At 35.8% G+C, this 19,988-nt stretch overlaps 1 protein-coding gene across 2 annotated transcripts in view; it reads right to left on the reverse strand.

The window, feature by feature from the left end:
* LOC145984483 (uncharacterized) overlaps positions 1–19,988 on the reverse strand; it is a 236,083-nt gene that overhangs the window by 198,825 nt on the left and 17,270 nt on the right. For both annotated transcript variants that reach the window (XM_083118139.1, XM_083118140.1), the window contains exon 3: positions 17,065–17,144. In XM_083118139.1, coding sequence (XP_082974265.1) covers positions 17,065–17,144 — 80 coding nt within the window. The remainder of the gene's footprint in view (positions 1–17,064; positions 17,145–19,988) is intronic.

Genomic DNA, 19,988 nt, shown 5'->3' on the forward strand with positions numbered 1-19,988 from the left:
AAACACATATCTATTTTTTCTTTTACCAAAGTTTAAAACACATTTGTGGGACTGATACATGGATGAACAGTTTTGTTCTGCACTCATTGTACATTCCACTTCCTGTAAAATGACACAAACTTTGTAGGGTTGTACAGTTAATGAATGTGTCACTTTATCTGAACTGGAATGTACATTATTGTTAATGTTTTTTTTTTTTTGCATTCACAATAAAATGTGTGGTATTTCCGGCAACAGAGTGGCTAGTACAGGGATAGAGTGGATCCTGGTAACTGTGGATTAGTTGAACATTCTCAACAGCCAACATGGAAGACTTAAAAGTATAACGTAATTATTTTAAGAAGGTACTCGGGTGTTTACATTATAACTAGAAACACAGTCTTTCCTTGGATGATTAACCCTAAACAGCTAAAGTGGAAAATCAGTAACAGTAACGCTAAAGCTAAGGCATTCTCATCTTGACGACCTTATTCTTTGGCTTTATTGGCTACCAACATAATTTATTTCCGATAGTAACAAACAAAAAAGTTTTGACATGATTTAACGTTCATAGTTGCATTAAAAACAGCAATTTGTTTGGTATTTTCCACATATTGCTTTGGAACAAAGACTGCAATACATTTTTGTTGTACCCTCTTTTCCTTTGATGGCTATCACAGGTTATTTGGAAGTTTGATACATTGATGCTGTGGTGTGAGTTGTCTAAAGCAACAAAACACATATTTTTAGTTTTGTTCTGAAAAACAATTTTTTTTTTACCTTGTTGAAACAAAAAATAGATATGGCAAATTTGGTTACATTAAAGCCAATGCTTCGTCACAATGACTACCCACATAAAATAATATCAAATAATTTGTCAACTAGACAGAAATTGAACCCAGACAGTATCACTCCCTCTTTCAGAGTTTAAGGTCAGTTGAAAGTATCGAGGGTGCCAAGTATATCATGTGGTAAGAAAAGGTGGAAGGGGGATACCTTTTTGTATTTACTAGTCTTCATCTTGATAAAGCTTTATCTTTTTGGGTTAACAGATAATTATCTGAATATGTTTTCTTGGCATTATGTTTTAAACATTATTTTCTTCATGGTCAAACGGCCTCCCCGATGGCGCAGTGGTAGCGTCATTGCCTTGTAATCAAGGGGTACCGGGTTCGATACCCATTGGAAGCACATAGTGGTTCAGATCCCACTTTAAACTGTAGGTCCAGTCCCGATTAGCCTTACTGTGCATAAAGTAGACTTAAAGCACCAAATCAACCAACCAACCAATCTTCGTGGTTTAAAATAATTTAAGAAAACAAGGAAAGTTGTTTCTTCATTAAAAAATGCGAACCCTGCTTTTATAGCTGCAATTATCTGGTATTCTTGACTTAAAAATGACAATTTTTGTTAACTTTTCTCTTGGAGTTTTTAAGTCTAGTCTATGTATAGTACAGCTAATTGGGACTGGACCTACAGTCCAAAGTGGGATCCAAACCACTTGTGCCTCCGCCAGGTATCAAACAACTTTAGCACTTATTGAAAACATTGAGTTACATAAAAATATGTCACTCTGTCCTACCTGTAATTATTCAATTGCTGATGGGCATTTGTTACTTCTTGTGTATTTCACAAATAGTGATTATATCGCTAATATTTGAAAAAATCTTAACAGCTGTGCCTTGATTTAAAAACTACTTTCTCCTGCTAAGACAAATTTCATAAGAATGATGTAAATTATAAATGTACATTGTTTCAGAAAATTTCAGCCACAGCACATGCTGAAAACATAATATTTTGTTAATGAAAGTAGAAACTATTCATAACTTGCAGCCACTCAACACTTCTTTGTCAGCCACCATGGATGAGAGATATTTCAGCATTGGGGATTCCTTATGGTTGTCTGTTAACCTGTATCAGAACAAGAACATTTTTGCAAGTATTCTTGTGAAAGTGATTCATTAACCATATACATAATGAACAACTATATGTACAGACTAAATTCCCTGCAATGTGTAAAACTTAGTAAACTCCACAAAGTGTGTTGTTCTACCACCTTGAGCTACCTTGAAAACAACGATACCATATGAGTGAAAAAGTGTTGTGAACATTTTCATTTTACACAAATAATTTGTATTGAAGTTTATATTTTGACTCACAATAAAGTTTATGTATCACAACACAAACCTATCTATACTTAAGTTTACACTACGACACCACAACGTGAAAAAAACAAAACAAAAAAAATGTTGGCCAAACCTTGGAAACAGCCAAAATTACCAGTGCTTTATGTTCGTATATTTGGTAAACCATTTTTAGTATGGTTGGTCGAATGTCGAGCCAACTACTTTTCGCTAGTTGGGATACCACAATATTTTGTGAATTTCTTATGATGAACACAAGAAGAAAACAACTTCAAAAGTTCCAGAACCTTTATTCCCAGAAACAAGTCGGATTAGAAGCAACCCCCTTTTTTAGCGCAGCTAGCACAATTTCAGTGTAACATAAAATTGCATTTTATCCTTAAACAAACACTGCATCCGAAGCATAAAATTTGCAATGTTTAACGTTTTTTTGTAAGTATAATATTTTCTCTTAGATATATTAACGATTTTCAATAGGCCGTAATAATTTTCAGTTACATTATTGTTGTTGAAACATTGCTTACAGAGAAAATAAGGAACTGTTGTGTGTACATAAATTATCAATTCTTGACTTGAGAAATGTTGCGAGAATGCATATCCAGTGTTTGTTTCAGAACATTCTTAATTTTGTTACAAGTGGAAAACATCAATCATTATGCAAAATTAACAGAAAATATTTAAATTGGAACAGGTGACATTACAAGTGTCGACAACATACATAATGGCTTACACAGTAGAAATTTTAATCATAGTTTCTGCAAGAAAATCACATTCTTCAATACAATATGTACTATGAAAATGATATAATGCATATTTGCACAGATATTTTCAATAATTTGTCCCTTACTTGCTACAGTTCTAATTAGAACTGATCAACAAAATTTTTATTTCAATGATATTCCAGGATATCATGTTTACAACATTCCGTACAAAGAATTATATAAAGGATAACTTACACCACATAACTGAATTCCAGTTTTGCCATGTACTTTTTTTACACAAGTTTTTACCATACCACATGCCTTTTTCAGGGGTAAGACAAGAATGGTCAAATAATAAAACTTGGGAACGTAAGTACATTTAAAAGATTAAAGTTGATGGTGAAGAACAGCAGTGACAGGGCAATCTGCTAAGGCAATCTGCCATCTAATAACTTCAATGTTGACCTTTTAAACCAACGTGCCTTCCCATATTTTAAACTTTGGCTAATATCAATGAAGTCTTACATCTTTAGATAAGTGATAATTGAGTAATTTGTTAATCAAAGTGAGAGAGGCTGTGTGCACTGTACATGATTATTTTGCTGGTATTGTAGTTTACTTTATAAGTGTTTGAAATTTCTTGGATAACTTTTTAGTGTAACAGTTCTGTACAAACACTTTTATTTTAAGCCAATTTTTATTGTTCAGTATTTCAGGATTTGCTTCAATCAACATCTCACATTCGAGTCTCCTTGGTGGCTTCTTTTTGCAAATATGGTTTTTGAAAAACTTCAAAACCACCTTCTTTTGTTCATCGGTCCAAGGTACAACCTCTCGCTTTGTGCCTTCTACATATCCTGGAGCTCTTTCCTTCCGTTTGACTGAAATCAAAGTTCTCTCAGATTTTTCATAAGTTTTTAGTGTCCTAACATTCTCATCCATTTCTGTGGCTACTTGTTCATGATTGTCTTCATTTTCATCTCCTGAACTAGCAATCTCATTCTCACTCAAGTTGGTTTCTTCCGATGCTAACAAATTTTCTTCAATGTTGACATCTATTTCATCTAGACTTTTACCTCTAAACTTAGAAGCTGCACCACTTTCCATCATCAGAAGTAACTTACTAATTTTGGCTGTTTGAAAGATATGATCAGGTAGTCTGTATTCACTCCGGTGAATGCCACCTGTATGTCCCATAAATGTAGACAACTGTTCAATGTCTTGTTCTGACATCGCTAGCAACTGGCTGATTGTTGCAAGGTGTTTCCTTAATCTTCGTGTAGTTATAGCATCAGGATTTTGGAGTCCTGCTCGTTTGGCATGATTGGTTAATACCTTGTATCCAGCAAACGGATTGGTTGATTTGGTATTGCAAAAGAGATAAGGATTATCTTCTCTAACGAATTTGCTCCTTAACTTGATCAGAAGGTCAATATGTTGCTGAACGTCCAAGCTGAACAAGACTGGCGTCGTTTTCCGTTTACCTTCTATCACAACTCGCTTAAACTTCTTAATCAATATCTTTTCAGTTTGTTTCACAGCATCTGAAAATTCTTCATACCCCTGACTGTTTCCAGTATTTTCATAAAGGTCAACTGTAAGCCCAGCAAGTTCCCCAGGTCTTTTTCGACATAGCAGCATGACTCTGCAATACACAGTTTCAAGCAAGTCTTTGTAAGCAGTCTCATCATTGTTGTTCATTTCCAAGTGGGAAAATGCAGTTCTCCCTTGATCTATTAGAAAGTCTCTAAATTTTATCAGATCACTCACCAAAGGAATTGTTGTAATTGTATTCATTTTTCTTGTGCGCAGGTTGTTTGCAGCCTGGTGCGACACTTCATATTTCCAGTTTGATTTTATGAGCAAAATCATTGTTCGAAGGTCAGCCTCGACTTCACTTCGCGTGTGTTGATCGAATTTGTTTTGTCGTTTGTAAATGTGAGAAATCGCTATCTCACAACATTCTTTTAAGGAAGTACTTATATTCATAGCATAAGTAGGGGCATTATATCTGTCTTCATCTCTGTCATATCCTGCTACAGATTTCACAGCTTCAACTATTAGATCAAAATGTTTTGGTTTTAGAGCCTGCAATAAGCTTTCTATTGTGGGATTTCTATTAAAAGTTTACCCAGCTCTCTTATTTTCCGTGACGTTACATTTATTTGATGTCTTTGCCGGTGTATTTTGAGGAAACGTGCACCAAAAGAGCATATTAATGCATCCTTTTTAGCAGCAAGTGAAACACTGTCTGCCCGCATTCTTGGGAAAACACTTTCTTTCAGCTGTAGGTCAACATGTGTACCCTTAATGAGGTAATCTTGTGCATCCAGTTGTGCAGATGTCTTTTTTGCATTGTCAGGTTTCTGTAGGCAGTGTTTTCGATGTTTCCATAGCTGTTTTCGAGAATAAAACCCAAGACAGTAAGAACATGGTAATACATTACTTGGAGAATCATTCAGTACTGATTTCCTTACTGGTTTGATATTTCCTAGGTTGCAGTTAAAGTAGTTGCCTTTTTTTCTTAAAACTGTGATTAGATGTTTCCGTTCTTTACTTTTTAATGGTTTTGACAAAATTCTTTGAACTTCAATTTCACATTTGTGATTTCTTGCAATGTGTCTGGCAAATTGTGTGACTAATGTTTCGCAAAAGAAGCAAAAATCTCTCTATCTCTTTCGGGTTTTCTTTTCTACAAAGGTATTATGCATTTCAATTGAACCTGAATTTTCATGAGCTGGAGTGATAGAATTTTCATGGATGTTGTTGTCCTCACTGCCTGTCTGAGGTGATGGAAGTGAACATGGTGATACTTCGTCTTGTAGTCCATGAAGATTTTTGTCCAAAGTTGGGTTCTCTGAGTCTGTGCTACTCTGAGGCACGTAGTCTGGATCTTTTACACTATCATGAACAGTTGAACAAGATGAAGATTCAAAATCATCATCAGTTTGAGTTTTCAAACAACCTAAACTCTGTGGTTGAAAATTTGTGAAATGATCCCCTGCGACATTATTTATGCATGAATCTGCTGTGTTACACACATCGCCCAAATCATATTGCTGCACTGTCATCATGTTATCACTCAAATTAAGTCCTTTCACGTAGTCTGGATCTTTTACACTATCATGAACAGTTGAACAAGATGAAGATTCAAAATTATCATTAGTTTGAGTTTTCAAACAACCTAAACTCTGTGGTTGAAAATTTGTGAAATGATCCCCTGCGACATTATTTATGCATGAATCTGCTGTGTTACACACATCGCCCAAATCATATTGCTGCACTGTCATCATGTTATCACTCAAATTAAGTCCTTTCACACACATGAGGAAATTGCTTTGCATGGAATGGGAATCTGTGAATGGATCATGAAGCAAATATTGCTTGCATTCGTCACCACTGTACACTGTCGAGGAAGGTGAAGGTGGAACAACTTCTTCAATTTTCACTTTTGGATCACTGTGTAATAATAGTCCATAACCTCCAGCATCTTCTAAAACTAAGCATATTGTCTCTGAACATGTTACATTACTATTTACACTCCATGACATGGGTTCGGAAACCGTATGAGGTTTATTTTCACAGGACCTTGTTTCACTGTTGCTCACATCCAGCATTTGGTAAACTAAAAATAAATACATGAGAAAAAAATAGTAAATACTATCTTAAATATCTTTAAGTGAACTACAGTGAATGACCATTACAGTTATCATAAAACTGTATTCATGAAATTTAAGCAGATTTATTAATAGGCACTATTTTGGGTGCATTCCGAAAGTCTTAACGAAACAAACGCATCCAATGAAAATAACTGGGCTTGTGAATCTGTTGAAACCTGTTATTTTACAGACTTATGGGACACTCTAGGCAAAAGCGCAGGTGCAGCATTTTGTTTAGAAAAAGTTTCCACATGGCGTCTAGCGGAAGGAATATCCTTATTGCAAAAATAAACTCTACTATGGGCACTGTTACTCACTTTACTCACATTCTAAGAACTGTTATAGTCATACTCATTTTGTGCATGTTGCTTCATATCGCTATCTGTTAAAATTATAATACATTTTCCGAACTAGTGCAATTTGAATCCAACAGCACGTACGTTGTCTGGAAGCAGCAACTATTCTCACCGAACAAACGAGCCTCCTGATCCATGGGTTTGGTGAATCTCATTCTTGCATGAAACACACGGAATGAGACTTTTGGAACAGCATAATGAAACTCACGGAAACACTTATGTGACAGCCAGTTACCATAACTCATTTAATGTGTTAAACTCGTGTGACTTTCGGAACAGACCCTTTGTTATTTTGTTTATGAATAAAAACATATAATTCATATCTCATGTTTTGTACATGTTTATATTCACTGTTTGTTTTTCAAAGGCAATCAGATTGCAATCACTTTGTCATATACATTAATTAACGATGTGAATGAACTATTCACATTTTGCTATGCATTGAGGAAAGAAATCTAAATTTCAGTTTGTGATGTACAAATTGCCATAAATAATAATAATTTTAAGTCCAGTGCATTTCAGGCAGGGCTGAAGCAGAATATCTTCCCTTAAATGAATAATTGGTGTGACATACATAATAGCTGATTTGGGGGGAGTTCATCTGTGCTTAAAATATCTGATGGTAAAATCTTGTATTTTTTTTAACTCTAGAGAAATTGTACACATGCTTGAATACTTCTATTGCCATTATTATATGTATGTTTGAGAGCAAATGCATATAACCTACATTTCACAATGTTTGCAAGATGATGGTCGGGTGGAGCATTAACAACCAAGCAAAATGCATTACAAAAAGTATTGCTAATGCAAGAAACATTGCTCAGTGGTTCTCACAATTTAGAATATTAATATTGTCGAACATTAGAAATTCCTCAGAATTAATGAAATGGTACAAATAATTTAACTGATATTGTGTCAATTTATAATATAAAGTTTTGGAGTCAGAAATAGTTTTGTTGCAATATCCAGAACTGTGGACGTACAGTATTTCGAAACCACATAATTCATTTTATTTTTTATTCAAATGTGTATCTTAATAAATATATTTTGACACTACTACGTAAGTACAGTGTTGGCAATAACTATTGAATTTGCATTATATTATGTACTGAGACATTGTACCATTATGAAGACCTAAAGACTCAATCACATCCCTCCCTCCCTCCCAGTTGGCTTGTACAAGTGTAGTTAAAGTAGCAATCGAATAATACATAACAATTTGTTTGAGGTAGTACATATCATCTTATCTGGATTTTTTTTAAAGAGGACATTATAATATTTTTTCATAGCAACATTCGAATATTATCCACAAAATGTTGTTTTCGGCTCCTCACTCTCCTTTCCTCAAGGTTCTCATTTGAAAATAATAGTTATGGCAGCAGTAATGAAACTTCTGAGAGTGCCATGAAGATTTGTACTGGTGTTCTTTTTTTCAAAACACACAAATTACACATGAACTCACAATGAATTACAATTTCTAGGAACAACCATCTGATTTGTCTGCATTGATTACTTCATGAAATACCAAATGCAAGTATACAGAAAGAGAGCTGTTTTTTTTAAAAAAAAAAAAATAATAAATGTTCATGTTTTGAACTACATCATAACGTTTTTTGTATGTACACACATTCAAGCGCCTGTTCACTAGGCAAGAATGCAATTCAACATCAACAGCATATTTTCGTGAGTAGTTTGGGTTTCATATATACAAGAAAATGAATTAGTCTGCCATACAGAAGTAATTTTGGACTGAACCTACATTTTAACACAGAATCCAAATCTCAGGACCATTTCGCACATAGGAGCAGCTTAGTTTAAGTTTCAGCCTAACAGGCAATGTGCTAACAATTATAGCAATGTGATCCTCAAAAGTGCATATCATATAGTAGCATGTAATCAAAATATTATGCAAATCCAAAATTTTCAGACTTGGTAAAAATTAACTTCTTTAGCCTTCTTGGACCTGGATAGCAAAGTAATACAGAGTCCTTATTGTGATTTCACAAATGTCAGTTATTTAGCAAATAATCGTGAACTCTATATTTATGGGATGGCATTTTTTTTTTCGATTCTGGCCCCCAAAGTTAAGCTTAAAGTAAGATTCTGCCCCTTTAAAATTAGGCCCCAAGTTACGTCCATGTAAACAATCGTATAAACAAAGCCTACAGAAACAAAGAAACTTACAATTTTGCAAAACGCAGCTTCTTCTGACAGTCCTTTTGTGCTTTCATATTTTGGTTTCCATCCAGTTAGGGTGTCTTTTCCACCACCTCTACTCTTCTGAACCATTTGTAAGATCTTTTTCGCTCTCGACACCTGGAAATAATAATAAAGTTTTTAATGGTATGTTGTTAAAGGTGTGCATGCTTCTACTGTAACACGCTATTCAATAATTTATTAGGGATCCCTGGTTCGAATTCTGGCCTGGGCATGAGTGTTCTCTGTGAATGTCCCTTCATAAATGTCATCACTCTGTCACTCATTCTCATCGTCGCGATTAGTCAAAAGTTTTGAAATGGTAAAAAAACTCATTTACATTGATTGGAAATATATTGTAACGGCATGGGAGAGATTCATATCGCAAATATAACAAGTTACAAGATAATAAAAAATTGAATTAAAAACATTTATGACAAATTTAATGTAAATCACTGCCACTTCTATTTTTACAGTGCTTCGCCATCCTAATACTATGTATCTCAGACTCTGGTCTTAGAGATTACTTCGTACACAGATCATGAAATAAATTAATTTCATGAGCATTCAGGCTACTAATGGACGGCTCTTCTATTTCTTATTTTTTTATGCAGAAATAAAGCTTTCCAGCCGCTGACAAAATAGGACAAGAAAAAGCAGCCCTAAAAATATGAGAACAAAGGCTTATCAAACAATGAGTGACAGATTTGTAGGAACAGAACATGTACCTTGGCTTTCTGATGTATTTGTTCGTTTCCGGTTTTTTTTTTAAAAAAACAAACAAAAAAAAAACGATGTTTGCAATCTGCGCATGAAATCATTTGATTTAATTTTAAACGTGGAACATACAAAAGTCCGATCTCACTGCAGTAGATTTAAATTAAATTCTCCACAGTATTACGCTAATAATTTCGGCCTCCCCCTCCTCCCCACACACATACACACAAAGTAACACCGATTTTAGCTTGATAACCTCATATTTTGTCTGAATTGAGAATATTCTAGTTACTTACATACGTGCAATAGTATGCTATTTAAATAAAGTTACTGAAACTTCAACTTACCATAGTTTTATTTGAGTTTGTACTTCTTCGTTTTCCTTTTGCAGCTAGCGCATGTCGGAACCCTGCAAGCAAGACAAAGCATTCACATTAAATATCACTCCTGCTTCTTCACGTTGGTGGACCGTGTGCTCGGTAGTCTGAAAGAAATGTATACGAACGCTCACGTGGTTTATCCAATGCTACCAACTTCGTTTTCGGTTGCCACTTTAATGAAACTATGAACAAAGTGTATAAAATCAACATATACGGCGACCGACTGTCGCGCTCCAAGCGGAGGAACCGTGAACTAAAAAAATATACAATCCAGACATTCTGCTACCAATGTGGCAACATGGTCGAATTTTCGATGACAGTTTATTGTACTATTACTTCAAAATTTCACAATTTTGACATTCTACTATCATTGTGGCATCAATGACGTATTTCCAACGACAGTTCATTACACTCTCTCGAGTATCAGGAAAACGATAAGCAGGGTTGCCTTCATGGCAACCGTATACGGTCGTCCTAAACACCCGGTCGTCACTTTAAATGGAATTTTCAAATTGACGGTAGTCACATTGGTTGTCGGATAAATATATATATATATATATGTATATGTATGTATATTAGCAGGTAACAATATGTTATAAGCACATTCTTACTTTCCAAAGAAGTGCATGTGGGATGGCAAAACTGATCCGGATCCGAAAATTCTGGATCTGGATCCAAAAGTTTTCGATCCAGACCCGAAAATTCTGGATCCGGATCTGAAAATTCCATATCCGGATCGAAAATTCAGGCGGATCCGGATACGAAAAATTTTAGGATCCGGAACCAACCGGATCCAGATTTTGGATCTGCCAGGATCCGGATCTGGCCATCCCTAGTCTGCACAGGCATGTCGTGTACATAAGAGAAGGGGGGGGGCAATGATCGCAAATGCATGTCATGTAGTAGAAGCCGTATTGATCTTGTATAACAAACTGGGACAGATATACATTAGTGTATCTGCCTGACTCTAAATATGAGTGGATTATAACAAACAAGCTGGATGTGTCAAATATCGGACTATTTTATACAAAATATAAGCCTTTCGTACAGTATACCAGAAATACATTTAATATGAATAATAAGAATTTCTGTATATCAAACCGAACAAACCTGTAGTCCAGTCTATACGAGTCTGTTATATTTTTTTGTGTTCTAGTTACAGGATATTCTATATTACTAATACTTAATTTTTAACAAAAAAATTATTAGGAGCACTGCAACAACACATCCATACTCTTCAACCACTCTCACAATACTAACTGATCTGTAATGCAAAAACTCTTTAAATAGCCTAAGCGCGGACCGCATTGAAAACATCTGAAACAGTGAGCCAATCAGAAGACACCACATCATCGCATTACGTCATAAGCAACCAATCAGAAGACACCACATCATCGCATTACGTCATAAGCAACCAATCAGAAGACAGCACATTAGATGTAGGTCATTAGCAACTAATTAGAAGACAGGGCATTAGATGTAGGTCATCAGCAACCAATCAGAAAACAGCGCATTAGATGTAGGTCATCAGCAACCAATCAGAAGACAGCGCATTAGATGTAGGTCATCAGCAACCAATCAGAAGATAGCGCATTAGATGTAGGTCATCAGCAACCAATCAGAAGACAGCGCATTAGATGTAGGTCATCAGCAACCAATCAGAAGACAGCGCATTAGATGTAGGTCATCAGCAACCAATCGGAAAACAGCACATTAGATGTAGGTCATCATAATATTGCCTAATAATAGAAGTAGACCAGAAGTAAACTTGTGTGTGTGTGTGTGTAGCTAATAAGATTACACATTACAGAGTATTACACTAAAGGCTATAAGCTCATATGAGCATCTTGGCTTAGTTTTAAGTGTAGCCAAAACAATGCCAAGAGGGCCATATTTTTTACGATCCTATGGACAACAATCTGACAGATGAAGCTTTTGTAGATGTAGCCAAATCAATCTGCGGGGGGTCGTACTTTTCACGGGAAATCCCCGAGGGCTATTTTACTAAATTCTTGGATCGACAGAGTAGCACACTGTAGGCAATAAGCTTATATAAGCATCTTGACATAGTTTTAAGTGTAGCCAAACCAATCTGAGGGGGGTCGTACTTTTGTGTCCCAGTAATAGGACCAATTATACTACTCACAGGTGAGACGGAAGGAAGAAAGTGTTCCATATGAATGTAAAAAGTGTGGTAAAATTCATGTGAAATATAAGTGTTGTGTATATGGAAAAGTTTGCAATAAGTGCAAACATCAATAAGTCGTCATTGCTCATGTCTTCATCTTCCAACAGCTGTGCAACTGTTGTGTCAGACAGCTTCCTTCCGAACATGTTGACGGCAAACTATGGAATCACATTAGTAGAGTAGACAAACAAAGAATTCTGCCTATAGAAAAATTGAAGAACAGCATGGTAACAACAATCACAGACTATGCACAGACTAACAAAACATTGTAGGCTACATGCCGTGTCTCATCTCTTGACTTTATGTGTGTCATTGCTATATTCCAACACACCTCCTCAATGACACACTAAAGTATGCAATTTTAAATAACATTCAAGTTACATCAATATCCATTAATCTACAAATTTTGTTTGTTTTTACACCTTGTAATGGTTTTGTCAAAATATCAGCAATCATAATATCTGTTGAAAAATACTTGTTATTTCACCATTTTGGACTAAATTTCAAACAAAATTATATTTTACATCTACATGCTTCGTCCTAGTGTTTACCTTTTCACTTCCAATCATTTTAATACAGATCTGATTGTCTTCATATATCACAATTGGTTCATTACAATTGTCTTTAATTTCCTTGATTAATTGTTTAATGCACTTGGCTTCTTGACAGGCTTCTGAAACAGCAATATATTCTGCTTCCGTAGAAGATAAGCTTACACATGTTTGTTTCTTACTTGCCCAACTTATTACACTACCTTTGTATTTAAATAAATATCGACTATTTGATTTTCTATCATGTAAATCATTTCCCCAATCTGCATACCCAATTAATTTACTACAGGGAGGTTATTTCAGTCGTTCACCGCCAGAGTGACGGCCGTTCGGCGGACTCTTCATGCAACAGGTCCCGGCAAATTGCGTTCAGGAAGTCCGTAACAGAAACCGCTTGTTTTGTAATGTTTCCACTTTTCACAATTACAGTTACAATTACAATTGAAATAAGCACGTACCTTGTCGCAAGGATACTGTGTATGTGTGGAAAAGGTGTCCTCCCAAATACAAATACTTCTGGCACCTTATTTCTGACAGAAAATCTTAGATTAGACATCGTTACTTTATCGTCAGTTGTCAGAAAGGGAAGACAGCATCCCGGCGCATAAAGCAAACCGAAAGCGTAAAATGATATTTAAAAGTAATAATAATGATGATCACTAACCTCCTGTGTTATAAGAGATGTTGAAAATGACCTCCTTTAACAGCAATACAACACGTTTCTTAGGTTCAAGAGATCCTGTCTATCGTAATTCCCTGGCCACTTTTCTGCAAGAATTCGTTTTCACGTAATTATCGTACATAAAAACTCTCTGTTCAAGACTATATTTGTTTAACGACATAACTAATGAATGAATAACAATTAACACACAATAAAGCACTGGCCATGAGTAGCACATTACAATAACACAGTATAAGCAACACGTGTACTGATAAACGCAAACAGAAGTGAACATGAACGTACACTGACGTCTGGTAGCCGACAGTGTTGCTAACCATTTTTCGGCAATGTCCCTACAGACGTAGTCAAAATGTCCCTACAACTGACCAAATGTCCCTACGCCAAGTAAAGCGACTAAAAAAATTATCACCTCATGAGCATGCAAAACAGAAGATAAAATATACACATTTACTAACCAAGTCTTTCTGCTCGGTGCTTCCACAATTAATGAAGGAGCGAATTTACAATACAGGACCCCTCCCCGATTTTTGTAATATTTCGCATTCTCACTAATTGAGGCCTTCTAATCACGAATTTGAAGTTGTTAAAATTTGGGGGACACCTGTATAAATTGCAAAATAAATTAAATTGAGTGGTCCGCGATCGGAATGATTGCTCATAATTTACCGGAAGATTTTGTGTTTCCAATACTTAGAAAGCGAAACATACATTCCTGATATTACTAAGACCCCAAATTGTAACTATGTTTGCTTATCCTAACCTAACCTTACCGTGAATGGTTCGTGGGGCTATCCGTCAATTGTTTATGGGGCTACCCGTGCATGGTTTTTCGACCCCAAATGTTAATTATGTTTGCCTTGCGTAACCTAACTTAACCTAACCTTACCGAGAATGGTCAGTGTAGCTATCCGTGAATAGTTTTGCGTTAATTGTGATTACGAACCGATAAAAAAAATCTTATTTTCGTAGCACTTTAACGGCAAACGTTCATCAACGAAGACGCCATTTTCGTATCCTGCAATTGCACTGTTGCCAAACTTACCTGTAATCAAATCAGACCACATTCCACATGTTCTTCTACATCGTGATTGTCACTGTCACATGTAAGCACCTTCTTTGGGCAATATACAGAAATCCATAAGTTTATTAATTATCCCATGGCAATCCTCATGCACACTCCACCTAAAAATCTGTACAACATTAACAACTTGTTTACTGTTCCTTTCCGCCTTGATTACACGATCCATGCTCTCCAAGTATGAAATCAACAGTGTGGCAACGCTGTAGACAGCGTAACTAATTGCCAAAATCAATTGTTCATATCGACAAATATGGCTACCATACTTGCATACGGAGAATCATTGCGAGAATTGAAAAGCTTATTTTATTTTACAACTTCTACAAGTTAATGAACAATTTTTTCACCTCACCCCAACATGTTAACTTGAGATAAATCATCACGACTAATTATTTCGTGAATATAAAAAGCAACATAGAAATTACAGAATGTTCCGATATTGTAAATTCTTGCCTTAATGAATAATAGGGGTGTGCAGGACAGAATTTTTTGGATCGGGACGGGAAAAAATTGCAATTTCCAGACATTTTCGGTACGGGAAATGTTCGAAATTTCCCAAAGCTCTGGAAATCTCGAACTCTACACGTCATTTTCACTTTAAGTGATTGTTTTTGCATTTGTAGAATAAAAACTCACAATTTCCGATAAGTTCCAGAAACTTACAATGCAGAAAACGTCGAGAATTAACGACTTTTAATGTGACCATTCGGTATTTCCCGACTTCTCGGGATTCCGAAAAGTCGGGAAGTAAGATCGGGACGGTAAATATTTTTCCCGATCCCGGTCTCGACTTTTCGGGTTCCCGCACACCTCTAATGAATAACGTTGAGTCCTTTACTGTTGATTATGTCATTCGAAGTCATACATACTGCTGCTGTGAAGAGATACATGTTGGTTGGTGATGCTGTATTTCCTGCAGTCTTTAACAATTCTGGTCCCATTTTATTTCCCATTTTTGTTTTTGTATCACTTAACATTGAAAATATTCTTTCCGTTTCCGCTTTAGAATGTGGCAATGTTAGCACTATTTTCGCGAGAGTGGAAATGTTTTCAAAAAGGAACTTGCCTTGAAAGTTTTTGGTAACCGATAACATGTTCCAAAATTCTGATGGAGATTTGTTAGTTAGTTCTTTTTTCTCCTCTTCGCTAAAGTATCCAGATAAACTAATTCATAAAATGTCATTTACCAAGATTGAAAAAAGTACCTACGTTTTCCCTCATTTGGCAAAATCTGTCCCTACGTTCCTACGCGGGCGAAATTTAGTGAAAAGTCCCTATGCTTAGGGACATGTCCCTACGGTTGGCATCACTGCCGACACGTGCAGTATGAAGCGCCCTCTCGCGGCTGACAACTCACCCAACCCCCGATAAGCTGCAGGCGCTGTCGTGACAACTGAGGATAAAGTAGCGATGACTAATCTAAGATTAGATGTCAGAAATATGGTGCCAGAAATATTTGTATTTGAGAGGACACCTTTTCCAGCATACTTGCGACAAGGTACGTGCTTATTTCAATTGTAATTGTAACTGTAATTGTGAAAAGTGGAAACATTAGAAAACAAGCGGTTTCTGTTACGGACTTCCTGTAATGCAATTTGCCGGGACCTGTTGCATGAAGAGTCCGCCGAACGGCCGTCACTCTGGCGGTGAATGACTGAAATAACCTCCCTGTATCTCCTTTTTCTTCTCTGCATCCAAGTTTTAGTTTGTATGACTTAGTCCCTTTCAGATAATGTAGAACTCTCTTTACTTCAGTCCAGTCTAACTGTGTTGGTTGTGTAACCTTTTGAGTCAATAATGATACACTTGCAGCTATATCTGGTCTTGAATTCACACTAATGTATAATAATGTGCCTATTGCTTTATGATAGTACTCATTATTTTTTTATAAGTCTGATGCATTTACATTTTTCAAATATCCAGTGCCTATTGGAACTTTCGATGTCCTTTCATCTTCCAATCCAAACCTTTTTATTAATTTCTCAATGTAGTTGGCTTGATGAATAAGAAGTATTCCTTCTTCATTCCTTTCAATTTGTAATCCCAAATAATGATTTAGTTTCCATAAATCCTTAACTTTAAACGTTTGGGACAAATTTCCTCAATATCAACAATTGAAGATTCATTTTCACTTGCAATCAATAAATCATCAACAGAAACTAATATATACGTATGTCGAAAAATAAAAGCAGTTTCCACCCCTTGAAATGTAGTCTTTTATTTTATAAACTCAAAAGTCCCAGATTGACTTGAATGCCCCTCGTAGTATTATTCTGAGATTAATTAAATCGAAGGAGTTTAGAAATTTAAGTGTTTGTAACTTTGCAGTAATTTTATATACAAAGGACATGAACCATTTTATGATCTAGTCATAAAACATGGTGGAATCTTATTGAGAAAAAGTGATAACAATAACAGGAAAAAAACACTTACCTCAGATGTTTCCGGAGGGACATGGTCATAATTAATCTCAACCAATTGATCTGCCTTCGTCTTTGCAAGTATCTTTTTACCTGTGAGAGAGATTTGGATATTCAATGTTTGCATCCAATCTTGTTTGTCAATTTTTCAGCATGCTACGGAACAAATCCATATAACATGCAAAAATTATGCAACATAATTTATTGACACTTAGAACAGGTCCATAATGTGAGCAATATCAAATCCAGCAAATGCTATCTGTTTAATATCTCCAATGCACACTTTACAATTTGTCCATTTTCTTCTGTGGGTTTCCTTTTTATATTTACATGCAAACTAAGTGTATACTTTTTCAACAGCTAATATGTATCGTTCACACAACTGGAATTAATTTGTGCTAAGTTAGATGCCAATTGGTGTGTAGGGAAATTGTACAGTACCCAATAAAGTTATGTTGGATTTTGATCCCTGCAAAGATCATGAAGTAAGACATATGTGGAAAATCAGAAATAGTATGAATCTGTAACAATAACCCATCTCCAACATTGAGGCAGACCACGGTGGTAGAACTCAGTGGCACCTGCACCAAATAAGTCATCCAGTGTACAGTTCACCTCGTCGAGGGTTCAGAACCATTTGAGATGCTTATCTAACAAATGGTAACATGTCCAGGTAATATTGCACCTTGTTATGCCCTTGCACATTTTCATAAAAATTCAAATAAGTTAATAATGTACAAGTCAAAAGATTAAAAGGTTTAGTATTGAGGAGAGTTCATAATGCTTATTACAAACTACTTTATAGAATGAATGTAACTTTATGATGTAAACGTGAACTCCCCAATCATGAAATTGTAGATGTTGATGAACTAACCTTTATGTGATGATCTAATGGATAAAACTTGTTTAACAAATGTAGATAACTTTGTGATGTAAACTTGCATTTGCCAATCATGAAATTATTGATGTTAACATACTAACCTTTTGTGATTAGCTAATGGTAAAATTGTAATTTCTCAATATGGAAAGATTTGTTAATCTACACGAATATGACAATTCTATTTGTATCTTTCGCAAAACTCTACTATGTATTTTCAGAATATTTGCATGTAATAACACAGAATAGTATGTTACAAAATTACTAAAGGCATGGGTTCAAAAGTGAGAGAATGAGTATAAATACGGTGGAAAATTGAGGAGTTTTGAGGGCTCCAGGGTATCATTCTACACCCTCGATTTTCCGCACATTTCAAATATTTTTGTGAAAATATTTAGTTCCTCATAACAAACAGTGTTTGTAAATAGCACAGAAGGTAATTTTTTTAATCTACGTGCTATGAAACTTACGTTTTTCTTAAAATTAAAATTCCTTGTGTAGGCCAATGAGGTTTTTCAGGGCTTCTATGATGGCAGATAATGGATTCATGTCACAGGCACAAGTTTGAAGATTTCGGATCATGGATTCATGTCACAGGCGCACGTCTGAATTTTTTATTTTTCTTATTATGATTGACTTTTGCAATGGGAACATTTGCGATTGCGATATGTTATTTGTGTGATATATTGGCGAGTTGGACATTTCAGACATTGGATTTCATTTATGCGACTTCAGAAATTGGAATTAATTATTTCCTTTTGGCACTGCAGGCCGAAAAGGGGAAGGGGATGGAATAATTTGTGACTTCTTATTTTTATGATGGGACGGGAGTGGAGGGTGGTATTCTGTAGAAAAGTACAACAAGAACTTTCAACATAGGAGTTACTTCATTTTTGGACTTTGAAATTTAACTTCGACCTGCAATTCAGTGCCTGGCCTTGGTAAACCTTCCTAGGTTTAATTTTAGCCTTAATTTTTGGTATCTTCATGTGTCAATGCGGAAAACAGTGAGAAATGGTGTTGGGGGCAGGTGACTCCAGCCAATTTCTAACATGCCTTTAAAAGGGATTCTATAGATAAAGACGGGCTGCAGTAGGTCAATTACCCCAGGGGCGGAGCCCGAAATTGGTGGGAAATTTGAACTCAATTTCAAAAGACAATATCTCAACTTCAAACTGCTGTACATTCGTAAATACTTGTTTCCGCACTCCAAATTTTTGTTCCTCATAATTAGCATCACATAATCTTCATAAAAAGAAAAACAACTTATGAAATCGAGGGTGTAGAATGGGACACCGGACCCTAGATTTGTTAATCTACAAGAACATGACAATTCTATTTGTATCTTTCGCAAAACTCTACTACAGGGTGGTTATTTCAGTCATTTATCATCAGAGCATTGGCCGCAGTGTGGCCCCTTCATGCAACAGGTCCCGGCAAATTGACTTACAGGAAGTCCGTTAACAGAAACCGCTTGTTTTGTAATGTTTCCACTTTTCACAATTACAATTACAATTGAAATAAGCACGTACCTTGTTGCAAGGATGCTGCAAAAGGTGTCCTCTCAAATACAAATATTTCTGGCACCTTATTTCTGACATCTAATCTTAGATTAGGCATCGCTACTTTATCCTCAGTTGTCACGCGAGCACCGGCAGCTTATCGGGGGTCAGGGGAGTTGTCAGCTGCAAGAGGGTGCTTCATACTGAACAAATGCAACACCTGTCAGCAGTGATGCCAACAGTAGGGACATGTTCCTACGCATAGGGTCTTTTCACTATATTTCGCCCGCGTAGTGACAGATTTTACCAAATAAGGGAAAACGTAGGGACGTTTTTCAATCTTGGAAAATAACATTTTATTGTGCAAAGGTGCAAAGCATACTCATCAGTCAGTTGCACTTTCTTCATGCTCGATTTGGAATGAATGGATTAGTTTATCTGGATATTTTAGCGAGGAGGAGAAAACAGAACTTACTAACAAATCTCCATCAGAATTTTGGAACATGTTATCGGTTACCAAGAACTTTCAAGGCAAGTTCTCTTTTGAAAACATTTCCA

This window comes from Lepisma saccharinum, chromosome 2 (assembly GCF_977018435.1).
Source record: "Lepisma saccharinum chromosome 2, izLepSacc3.1, whole genome shotgun sequence".
NCBI lineage: Eukaryota > Metazoa > Arthropoda > Insecta > Zygentoma > Lepismatidae > Lepisma > Lepisma saccharinum.